The sequence below is a fragment of the Trichosurus vulpecula genome, chromosome 2 (genome assembly GCF_011100635.1).
Source record: "Trichosurus vulpecula isolate mTriVul1 chromosome 2, mTriVul1.pri, whole genome shotgun sequence".
Lineage (NCBI taxonomy): Eukaryota > Metazoa > Chordata > Mammalia > Diprotodontia > Phalangeridae > Trichosurus > Trichosurus vulpecula.
Genome location: NC_050574.1, coordinates 76,092,002 through 76,104,894, shown reverse-complemented (window position 1 = coordinate 76,104,894; position 12,893 = coordinate 76,092,002). Strand labels below are relative to the sequence as shown.

General features: G+C 42.5%; 1 protein-coding gene across 1 annotated transcript in view; it reads right to left on the bottom strand.

Moving 5' to 3' along the window:
- Positions 1 to 12,893, bottom strand: part of GRIK3 (glutamate ionotropic receptor kainate type subunit 3) — a 151,186-nt gene that overhangs the window by 36,298 nt on the left and 101,995 nt on the right. Inside the window, exon 11 of the mRNA XM_036743758.1 lies at positions 12,179 to 12,402. Coding sequence (XP_036599653.1) covers positions 12,179 to 12,402 — 224 coding nt within the window. The remainder of the gene's footprint in view (positions 1 to 12,178; positions 12,403 to 12,893) is intronic.

Genomic DNA, 12,893 nt, shown 5'->3' with positions numbered 1-12,893 from the left:
ACCTTCCACATTAACAGCATAGAACAAGACCAAGGAATCCAATAGTTGGTTAAAGGCTACGATAAGGGAATAACAATTTAAAAACCAATGACTCAGAGCTCTGTTTACTGTCACAATCAGAGTGAAAACTAAGCCTCGAATCCTAGAGTAGCAGCAGAAAAGTGTTGTCTGAGGCTGAGTCCTGTCTACAAAATACAAAACTTGAGATTCAAAGGTGTGTATGGACATTCAAATACCATAACAGCCATAAGGAAAGGAGGGTTGGCAAACTATGCTTGTATTACTTAAAATAAACCAATCAGCAACCTTGAAGATAGCTATGCAAAAGGAAATCAAGTTAGTGGCTTTGCCAACTTTCTTTCATGATAGACCATTAGACTGTGCTGGCCTTTAAGCCAAGACCCTGCTCTCTGGGGTCTGCCCTTTCTCTGATTGAGTTAATAGTTTTACAACCATGGAGACACATCCCCTCAGGATCCCAACCTTGCCTGAGCAATTGGATCCAAGGCCTAATTGATGTAATTGCCTTCAAGCCAGATGGGCTAATTATTCTCCCCTTTTCCTCCCTCAGGAGAACCCTAGGAGTTGCGTGATAAAGCCTGAGTCTGGCTCTGTTCCCTGCCACCATATTGTCCCATTGCCAGAAGAGAGTTAGGGTTGGTCCTGGGGCAGGGACTTAAGAGCAGAGTAGAATCTCCAATCAAAAGAAGACAGATGTCAGGGTGAGTCCTTTGAAGGCTAGGCTACCAGGAACTACCTGGCACTGGGGTTTCTTCTGTCAAGTCAAGTCCACGAGCATTTAATAAGCACCTATTAGGTATCAGCACTGTGCTAAGTAGTAGGGACACAAAGCAAAGCAAAAACAAACAAACTCCCCTAGCACCCCACCCCAAAAAAACAACAACCACAGAAAGACAGCTTTGGAGATAGATGGCCAGCCTAGCAGTACACCTCCCCCACAATACCAGAACCATGAGAATGAGCAAGTCACAATTACAGGCTACTAGGTTTGGCGTCACTTTCTCAGACAGACACCTCCTGCAAGGGAGGGGAGTTCTTGTTTCCCCAGCTGTCATATCATCTGAAAACGGGGCAAAATTGTGGGTCCCAGGCAATCATGGATAGTAAGATTAGTGGAGTACAGCGGAGACAGTGCTGAAATTTCCCCTTGAACTTGGAATCATGGGAAATGCATAAGAACCCCACCTCAGCTACTGACATCTGGGTGACCTCAGGAGAGTCACTTACTCTCTCTTGGACCCATTTTCCTCACCTGTAAAATGAGAGGGTTGGATTGTAGATTTTTAAATCAGAGGTGGAAGGGACCTCAGAATACAATCCTCCTTATTTTAGAAGAGGGGAAACTGAGACGAAGAGAAGTTAAGTGATCTGGCCAAAGTCACATAACTATTATTAAGTAGTGGAGCCATTATCTGAACTCAGATCTCTTTCCAGTTCTCCCACCAGGCCCATGTTTCTCCTTTCCTTTCTCCTAAAGCCTATAGAGATGTCAAAGCTGCTTTAAATCAGTTCTCTTTCTTCTTCTGGACTGTGAACACCCAGAGAGTAGGAACTGTTTTTTTCTTTGTCTTTCTTTGTATCCGCTGTTCTTAGCACAGAGCCTGGAACATTGTTAGTGCTTAATAAATACTTGGTCTACTTGACTTGACTAGAGAGCACAGTGTCTGTTAGTCCAGCAAGACTTCCTGAATGAGAAGCACATTGGATCAAAGTAGAAGGGATAGTAGAAAGCATAGGAAACTATTATAGTTCTGTGTAAGGTAAGTAGTTAAAGGTTTATTATCTTCCTTGTTTAGACTAGCAAACTGAAGCAAAAAGAGGCCATCACTTAAGAGTCAAAGTTGGGAATCAAACCCAGGTTCTTTCCCCCCACATCAGCCTTACAACTTCTTGTTTAACCTCCCTAGATGGCCACTCATTCCACAGCTTCTGCAACCCTTCCTTCAGGACGTCTTCCTGGATTGTTCCTGGAGGAGGCACTTTCTATCAGATGCCCTACCTAAACAGGCTAAGGGCATTTCAGGATGGTTTATGGTAGAAGGACACTGAAATGAAGTCAGGAAGAGAGAAAATCAGCTTCCAGGATTGGGGTGAGGGGAGAGGGGAGGAAAGGGAGAAGAGAGAGGGATAGAGAGAGGAGGAAATGGGGAGGGCGAGGGAAGAGGCATACAGAGATAGTGAGACAGAGACAGAAAGACAGAGAGACAGAGACAGAGAGAGACAGAGACAGAGAGAGATACACACACAGAGACAGAGACACACAGAGTCAGAGAGAGAGAGACAAAGAGAGACAGACGCACACACACAGACACAGAGACAGACACAGAGAAAGACAGAGAGAGACACAGAGAGATAGACAGATAGACAGACACACACACAGAGAGACAGACAGACAGATAGACAGAGACTACTGGCTGGCACAGCTCACATTACAAGGAATGCTCAGACAATTATCAAGTTGCCAGAGAGTGCCTCCAGGGCTTTCAAAGGCTTGTGGGATCATTAGAGACAAGAGGCATAATGAAGGCTCCCATTGCAAGGAACCTCATTTGGTGCAGCAACAGGGCTGGCTGCTCAGGGAGAATTGTAAATGCTAAAGCTGAGGCCCAGGCCAGAGCTGGTCTCCCCTCTTCAGAGCTGGGAGGCTTAGAGCAAAAAGCTTTGCTGACCAAGGACACCCTCATCTCCAATGACTCTTTCTTTTGGTCTGTATGTAGGGGTGGTGGAAGGTGGGTGGGGTGGGGTGGGGTGAGTGGGTAAGCTTTTCGAAGAAAGCTCCAAGGAGAAGACCCAAACTTGAAATTCTTAGATCTCAAATTACCTCTCCAGAGAAAGCTCTGACGAAGGACCTGACACCTCCTTAGGCTTTAAAGGAAAGCAAGAACAGGAAAGGAGAAATATGGGCCTGTTGGAAAGATGTGGGGGATGACAGTGAGGAAGCAGATGGAGGAGGCTGAACCAACACATGGGCCCTCATTGACAGCTCATAGCTCTTGCTCTGCTCCGAATGACTCAAAACTAGGAAGATGACTCAAGAGCTGGAGCCTGGCCCTGTTCTCTGCTCAGTTCTCCAGGGGCTTAGAGAAGGGCTTCAGAGAGGAAGGTCAATACTATGACTCCAGAAAGAAACCTGGGGTCAGGTGTCCTGAGTTTAGTTCAAGCTCTGACATATAGCAGCTATGTGACTTCCTTGTGCCTCAATTTTCTTTTCTGTGAAATGTATTTTGTAAACCTTTTGGTGCTATAAAAATAAGACTTATTACTATGATTATTCTCTCTCTTTTGATGGAATTAAGCTAGAAATAGTCCTTGGGCAAATTGCTATCCACTATTATTCTTTTGTACTTGACATTCTATAGAGCACTAAACCAACTGCTTTTTGCAGCTTTTTTTCAAAGGATTAAAATTTAAGCTTATCCTCTATAGACACCTTGAAAACACCTTTGGCACAACTGGTTGTAAAACAGGACCCCAGGGATGATATGCACCTCATCCTCTTCTCAGTATGCTTTTGACCTTTACTGTTAGGTCTCTATATTTTGAAAACCTTTCATTCTATGTAGTTTGGTGATTATGAGTGTTTGGTGTGGTGATGTCTATTAAAAACATAATTCTTAGACTTTTATGGATCAATGTCATGATGAGGCAATTATGGGCAACAGCTTGGTCTTTGATAATGGTCCAGATTGAGTCCAGTTTAGGGTGAATTTTCCAAGATATTTCAAAGATACTTTGTAGAATGGTATTGTCATACACCAGTCAAAGAAAGACAAAGAGTTTCTGATATACAATTCCAGCTACCAGGTCAGAAGTTGCTAGGTATTGAGTATGTGCTAATTGTCTAGTCTATGGTAATATGTAGATAGTTTTTACCATTTCCTTGCATAATCTACATTTGTCCCTAGGTCTGGGCTTCTTAAGGATAAATCTGATATTAATTCCAGGTGGTAATGACCTGATCTCGAATCACCATTATAAACCCTTTTGTTTCCATAAACATCTACATAATTCAGCCACCTGTTCAATGTTCCATCACTGTCATATTGCTTGTTCATGTGGAGTTCATGTGGATGTCATCCATGGAGAATCTTTTGATTCCAGTCTTGGATCTTAGCCTTTTCATAGAATCCATCCAGTGGTAACCCACTTTCACTTGTATTTGACAAATCTAATATTGTGAATTTGCTATCAGCCTTCGTTATTGCTCATTGAAATGACATTTTCTTGTTCCAAAAGTATTTCTTTAGGTCTTCTACTAGTTTGTCAAGTACTGTAAGGATGCCTCTATACTTTCTTCCTCCATTTTTGGTGAGGAACTGTTAATCTTTCTATAGCTGCCTTGGGGTTATGTGTTTCAATAATATCATCTAGGTTTTTTGTGACAACACTTTCCAAATCTATTATTGTCTATTTTATAGTTCCAAGAGTACATATCAGCCTGGTCTTGCGTATATGTTCTTCCCATACATCTTTTATTGCAGAATGCTAATAAATCTCTTAATGCACTCAAACATAGGCTTCCCTTTGAAATCTTTATGTCTGATGCTTCTTGTCTGGAGGAGACCAAGGTATTTGTAGGTATCACCTTCAATCATTGGTTCAATGTGACTTCTAGATTTAAGCTTGAAGCCTTCAATCTCTATTTTTCATTGGCATACATTATAATTTTTGCATTTTCGGGGTCCAGGAGAAATTTTGTATCATTGAGTAAGATTCAGTGAGTGGAAGGAGCTGTTTAATGTGTTTTTCCATGGAACTATATAGCTTGGTATCATTCATATTACTCAGTGATTATTAAGATGTTTTGTTTCAACTTCTCTCTAAATTTGGAGAATATATTTAGTACTATGTAGGATAAATAGTAATATACTTAAGGCCAGGCAGACCTAAGTGGGCTTAATTGGTTTCCTCCTCAAATGCCATGTTTTATGTCAATTGTTATTGACATTATTGTGTTGATAGGGTGTTTTTACATAGAAAACAGCTTTTCACATGGTCATCGAATGCTACATTTCTCACTACACTTGAATCTATTTTCTTTATTTGCATTACATGAATAAACCATAAGTGTACAACTGCATCAAAGGTTCCGAGATAATCAACAAAAGGAGTGTAAACCTCATGACACTTTGGGGCAGCTTGTTCCATAACTACTGAAATGGTAATAAGTTACTCTTTATACCCCCTGGGACTTTCTGACACACTCATTTTGTTCCTCAGACAATATATTGTTTTCTTGTATTTATAGATTTTTTAAAGTAATGCAAACTGTAAATGATTTTTATAAAGTACACAAGAATATAATTGACCTACATTAAAAGGGGTCCCTGGTGTTCTCATCTTTTAATAAAAGTTGTGTAATTCCTCTTGTTAAGAATGAAAGAAATAATTTAAAAAAGCACTTACTACATGCAAAGTATTGTGCTAAGTGCTGGGGATATCCAAAGGGAAAAGTGGAGACAGTCCCTGCTCTCCAAGAGCTCACATTCTAATGGAAGAGAGGACACACATAGGAGACTTCAACTTGGATGGAAAGATCTCATGGTCATTAGGGTGAAGCAGCAAAGCATTTGATAATGCATCTTACTCAATGTCATCTCCACTGATAAAACGATATCTGTTTCTGATGTTGAACCAGTTGACAGGACTTTGGTGGTAGAACTTTCTTTTCTGAGTCTTCAGTAGATGTGGTTGTTGAGGAGGCAATGGTTGTAGCATTTGCAGAAGCAGTGGTCAGATCACATCTCCAGGTTGGTTGTTTCCCAGGATTATGGCTGGATAAACTGGGTTGAAAGCAGGACCAGTGGTGTGAGTGGCACTGCCATTCTCAACAATCTTAGGTTTTGGAATGTCTCCATCAGAGTCACAGGGCAGGTGGTTTAATTTGATTGGCACATGCTTTCTCCCATCTCTGTCAAGGAGCCTTGCTGCTTCACCTGAGAGCAGGACTGGTAAAATCAAGCCTGCATCTGAAAGGGAGCTGGTAAAGTCCTTTGCCATTCTGAAATATTTAATTTGCCACTGCAAAATGTTTGCACCAATAATTATAGATCTTATATGGTCTAGCTGCTTTGCAGTTTTGCAAACAAACTAGAATCACAGTCACTGCCTTAAGAGAACAGTTCTATTCTTCATTATATTGGTGATGAGAAAGTTGCCTGGCATTTGTTTGATCCAACTTGAATTTCTATTGTTCTAGAATTCTTGTGTCTAGGGAGATAACTGGAAATTTTCCTTATCTTCCTCCCACTAGGATTTTTGTTGCTTTACTTCTCAAGCTTCTGTATTAAAAGTCTTTGACTGATGTTCAACTTTTGTTTTGTTTTATTTTTAACTGCTTTTTACTATTTGTACTACCTTAACTTTTCAACTTTTATAAGAGAATTTCAAATTTCAGTATCCTTTTGCTTTCTGGATACTTTCCCACAGGCTTCATTTTCTTTTTGCCTTTCACAGAGCAATATGATAATAATAGCTAGCATTTATGTAGCACTTTAAAGTGCTTTAAAATATTATCTCATTTGAACCTCACAGAAATTCTGGAAGGTCAGTACTATATTATCCCAATTTTACAGATGAGGAAATTGAGGTAGGCAGAGGTTAAATTATTTGCCCAGGATCACACAGGTGGTCTTGGGCTGGATTTGAACTTGGGTCTTCTTGACTCCAGGTCCAGCACTGTATATACCGCAACATCTAGATGGCTAAAAATATCAGCATGAGATTCAAATTTTCTAATCCGTGTACCAGCTAGATATTTTTCTAACCTTCTAGTTCCTTTCCACAGATCTTTAATGGCTCTCTCAAGTCACTTCTGCCATGGTAGTGTTGGATACCTCTGTTTCTTGATGGCTCCACTCTTCCTCTTTGGTTTCTTACCATGGCAACAGCTGCCAAGTATACTACTATTTCAGGTCCTAAAATGTCTTTAAACTTTCTGTCAAATACTGTGGGAGAATGAGTTTGTTCATGATGGTTATACCAGATACCAGTTTAAAAAATTATTCTGTTTTAGACGGTCATTCATGGTGTCTTCAACTGCTGCTTCAGATTTTAGTAGTACCTTGATTCTATCTTGTATTTTGCCCAGTCTAGGCTTTGGGATGAAATCAATTTTTATAATTGCCCTACACTGGACAGCAGTATGTTGCTGTGTGACTTGTAGATGAGGGCACCATGGACAGAAAGCAGTGCCTTGCCTAATCCTGATGACATCTGTTACCTGTTTGTTTTTAGCATACCATTGGTAGATCATGTCTTCCATGGTTTGCTAGCTTTAGTTGTCAGCACTCTCTCTCTCTCTCTCTCTCTCTCTCTCTCTCTCTCTCTCTCTCTCTCTCTCTCTCTCTCTCTCCTTCCTTTCTTCTCTTTAGAAAAGTAGAGGTGGTACGCTGAAGTGGAAAGAACATGTAAGCAGTTTCATCAGGCAGGATATTTATTGGTATTTCTGGTCTGTTTCAGTAAATCTTGCCTTCTTCTGGTACTGGAAGGTGAATATATGCTGAGGTCTTCAGTGTCAAGCTGATCATCACAATGGTTTTTGAGCAGGGCTACATTTCAACCTATTGCTGCTCTGCATATTTCTTCACAGGACAGTTCCATCACTGGCTGGTGTGCGGACCCAGTAAGAGCCCAGAACTACCAGGCTTATACAGGCAATATAGTGGTCTCAGGGAACAGAAAGTCCTCCCCATACATGACTCTGGCTGGCTTTCTGTTACTTTACTATTGATTCCCACCTCCCTCCCATCCCAACCTCACAACATGGATGATGGGTTGGGCTTTAACAGGGATTATCATTATTATTCCAGATGGTATATGAAAGTATCTGCAGATCTGGGTTTTGGTCCCTGGACTGGTCTGAAATACTAACCATTATCCCTCCTGCCCCCATACTTTCCCTCTGGCTCTTTAGGATTTCTGATCTGGACTAATATTGGCCCTCTGAGCCTTGGGATTCTTGTTACATTGGAATTAAAAAAAACACCCCAGGGGCCATTTATTCATCTGTCAGTTGTCTCATTCTTGCCCTAGGCTTGAGACCAAAGTCAAGGGGATTCTCCTATAGGAGCCAGATGAAGAGGGGAGGGGGAAGGTGCCAAACCTATCACTTGCCTGGAGGAGGAAGAAAGTTCAAGGTCATGTCCAAGTGTGAGCCAGATGTGCTGGAACAGATGAGGGAAACAGCAATGGCCCCTGAAACAGTGCAAGGTCTCCAAGGTCAGAGGAATGACTTGGACAGGATTGGTTTCCAGAAAAGACCCACAAAAAGACAGTGGTTCCCCTCTGACACAGGTGAGACTGAAAAGTCTTCTACTTAATTCCCAGGACCTGAACTGCCTCTAAGATACAGCTCTGAACCCCAGTGTTTTCAATTTCCTTGGCAGGGCTTTCTATGAAGGGACTGGGTTGGTTTAAGGAGGGTATTCCTGTTTAGCTCTCTTGCATTCCTTCTGACCTTTTTGCCTCCCCTAGAATTAGAGTTAGAAACATTTTAAGAGCTCAAAAGGAACTCAGAGACCACCTGGTCCAATCCTCTTATTTTGCATATGGGGAAACAGAGGCTCAGAGTTGTGACTTATTTGAGTATACATAATGAAGGGCTGTGTGCGTGTATGTGTGTGTGTGCATGTGTGTGCGTATTTTGTTTTCTTCTCTTTATAAGATTAGAAGTAGTATGACAAAGTGTAGAGTGCTGGACTTGTAGTCAGAAAATCTGAGTTAGAACCACTGCTTTGGTATTCACTATCTGTGTGATGGGGAAAATGACTTAATCCTCTTTGAGCCTCAGCTTACCTCTCTATAATATAATAATGAATGCATTAAAAACAGCCAGAATTTATAGAACACTTTCAGATTCCCGAAACACTTTATGTATTATCTCATTTTATTCTCATAACAACCCTGGAAGGATGGTGCTGTTATCATCCCCATTTTACAGTTGAGAAAACCAAGGCTGCAGGAGGTTAAATGACTTGCCCAGAGTGACACAGCCAGCAAAGAGCTGAGGCAGGACTCACACTCAAGTCTTTCAGACACCGAGTCCAATGCTATCTCTTTTGTATTGCCTACTTCAAAAGGTTTTGGGGAAGTTCAGATTAGGTAATGTAGGTAAAGGGCTTTCTAAACCTACACAAAAGTCAGTTATTATCACGTGAGAGCAGATAGGGCACCAGCTCACCTGACAGGGTTCAGTGATGGCAGCGATCTTCTCCTCAGTTCTGATGATGGAATGGGCATTATGTGGGTGTTCTCAACTCAGGCTCTACATGACCCCCCTCCCCACAGACTCATCTTGTCGGAAATTAAAATGCCTCCTGTGCCGCCTTTCCCAGACTCTCTAGGCCCCATGATCATGGGAGGGAAGAGCAATAACTTCACTGTTATTTTCTGCTACACAAGGGGTGCAAGCCAGCGTCCATTTGCAATGGGTCCTTCACATACTCTAGTTAATTCAGAGCTAGAGCTGGGATCCCTGACCCTTTGATCCTCAGGTTATATGGTGCCTAAAGGAGGCTATGGCAGGAGCCAGAAAACCCAATTCTCATTTAGTTGATGTGCTTCATATCTGCTGGCATCAGGGACCCTGTCACACTGAGACATGACTGGGAGGGACGATAGTTGTCTAAAGGAAGGCAGTGTGTTGGTTAATAAGCAACCACTGCATAGTGCCCAGAATTATGGAACCAAAAAAGAAAGGAGGTCAGAGGTCATCTGGTTCATCCCTCAGCTGAAACATGAATCCCCTCTATAGCTTCCTAGCATATGCTCATTAAGTTTCCTTCAGTAATGAGGAACCCACCAACTTGCCAGAGAACTTATTCCATTTTTAGGAAGCTTTACTTCTTCAATTAAATTTGACAGCCATTTACACAATTCTCAGTGTTGACTTGGAGTATGGAAGAGTCAAATTCAAATCCTGCCCCACATACTCAGTGACAGAGTGACTCTGGAAAAGTCAGCCCCTGTCTGCCTCAGTTTTCTCATCTATAAAGTGAGGGGGTTGGATAAAATGGCTTCTAATGTCCCATTCAATTCTAAATCTATGATGCTATTATCTTATGCCTATTATGTAAAAAGCACTGTTCTCTGTGTTTGGGATAGAAATACAGAAATGAAACAATTCCTGCTCTCAAGGAGCTTATAGTCTATTGGGTATAAAACCTACATCTGCTGTTTCCTATCTTTCCCTTTTTTGTTCCTGGTTCTGTCTTCTGAAGCCATGCAAAACAAATCTAATCCTTTTTTCTCCATAACAGTCCTTCAGATACCTTGATGGCTATTAGGTCCTCACTAAATCTTCTCTATTCTAGACTAGGCATTCCTAGTTCCTTCATTCAACCCTTGTAGGACCCTCAGTCCCTTCCCAATTCTGTCTGCTCCCTACGCTCTCTAACACCATTCATCCCAATCCTGTCCTGACCTTCACTAGTATTTACTTGAAGAATCTAACCAGAGGCTTACCAGGAAGCTTAAAAGGCTTTGACATTGGAATTGGTTGCAAAGGTTGAAGGCAAGAGCCATGATAGATATACATCAGACCTTGCCCAGAGACATGATCTCTCCATGACCTCACTAGACATTCCTCTCTGTGGATATTCTCAGAAAGACCTATTTTCATAAACTCCTATACAAACCTCTTTCTCCTTTAATTACCCAAGAGATACCTTCAGATCCTTATCTAGTTCCCAGTTACCTCATTCCCTAATCTCACCAACAAATACAGACATCTTTAGACTCTACCAGACACTTATATCCCTGGCCTTGATTCACAGACACCTGCCTCTGTAGATTCCCTGAACCTACTTTTCTCTCTGGATTCATGGCCAAGCAACTATCTCCTTAGGCTTCAGTAGACATTAATGCATCCATTGTCTTCACCAAGCTTCAATCTCCTCCTTGCTATAGACAGCCCAGAGAGTTTCTGGTTCCTGACCATGGACCTGCAGCATCAGCCTTTTAGGGTCAATCACTCTGATCTCTCCTAGCCTCTCTAAGAAGCTTCTTCCTGTCTGTGTGCTAACATCATCATTGAGGAGACTCCAAAAGCATGTGATATGCCCCTCCCTTCTCACATTGCTCTTACAGGGCAGCAAGTCCTAGCCCTGGGTTGAAGTCTTGTGGCTTCTCTCGGGTTAGCAATTGTCTAATGTTCTAGGAGAGGCAGGAGTTGAGCACAGCATCCAGCTGACAGTTGGCTGTTGCTCTGTGGAGGGGCTGGGGGTTGAAGTAATGGCTGAGAGGCAGCCAAGAGCAGCTTGAGGTGGCTGCTTTGCCCCTGATTGGTAATTGTGGGGAAAAACAAAGGCATGGAGAAATGGGCAAACAGACATGTGGATTGTACATATGTGCTAAACCATCCAACGTGTGCATGAGTGCACATGAACATATACACATAAATACATCTGTGATGTGTGCATAGGTGCATGCGTACATGATTACTTGTGTGTGTGGCATCAGGTACCCTGTGTACTGTGAGAGTTCTATGACAGAGGGTAAATCTCACTGGCCCTTGTACCCCTAAAGCAATCTAAGCATTGCAGTGGAACTTGGCCACCCCTGACAGTACTGAGGGTGATCATCTCCAAGAGGTTCCATCTTTAGTTACCAACTCAGTCCTCCCTTGAATGGCATGGATGGTCCTCATCACTGACACAGGGCCTAGAGCTACTGGAATTCAAAGTTTTGGAAACAGTCTGGGGACATGGATAATCCTGAGGTCTGAAGGTCAGTGTCAATTCCCAACTTTTAGAAGTTCCCCGAGGCCCTGACAAGCAGAAGAGGGAGCAGAAGGTCCCTGGGCCTTTGGCCCTAGATCTGATCTTTATGCAATAGGGATGGTAAAGGGGGAGATTTCATAGTGGAAAACTAAGGCAGAGAGGGAGATGGTCTGTCCAAAGTCACATGGTGAGTTTTTAGGTGAGAGTATAGGGATACAACCTAGATATCTTGATTCTGAGTCAAAAGTTTTGTCTTCTGACCCATTTTGTGCCCTCTTCCCACAACTCCTTATCAACACAATATGGCCCCATGTCACATACAGTAACCCTAGAATAATAGGGAGCCAAACACAATGGATGATGCAGACCTTACCCCACCCCTGTACACACACACACCACTACCTCCCTAACCCTTGCAGCTCTAAATGCTCTCTTACCTGGCAATGACGAAGAGAACACAGCTGACACCCAGATAGGCAAGAAGGACATACATCCAGATGTCAGGAGACAAGGGATTGAGGAAGGAGAATACGCCAGGATTAGTGCCATTGGGTTTGCGGTACAGGATACTGACGCCGAGAGTCATGAAGGGCTTGGAGAAGTCGATGGCTTTTTCCCGGATGTGAGTGATGGTCAGAGGGGCCACAGCCAGGTCTGCCTTCTGCATAGAGTTGGGGAAAGACAGGGAAGGAAACTTTGAGAGACAGGACCAGTCAAGGTTTGGAAGAAGGGGCAATGAGATATTGCTTGGGGGAGCCTATGAAGACCCTTTTCTGAGAGCCCTATACCAGGGAAGGAGGCAGTGGAGGTCTGAGCCCTGGTGGCCTGGCTTTCTGGTGAGAGTTCAGCTAGTTCAAGAGGAATGAGTGTATTTCCTTCTATAGGGAGGCTATTGAGGAGAAAAACAGTATGGAAAGCATGCTAGATTTGGAGTCAGAGGACCTGGGTTTGAATCCTATATCTAAGACATACTACTTGTGTGACTTTGGGTGAATCACATAACCTAGACTTTTTTCTCATCTGTAAAATGAGGAAGTATCTAAAATCCCTTCTAGTTAAAAAAAAGACTATGATCTTATGACCTCTGGGCCCATTCTCTCAGCAGTTAATATACTTGAATTCCCATGGAGGAATACTGCTCTTCCAGGGGTA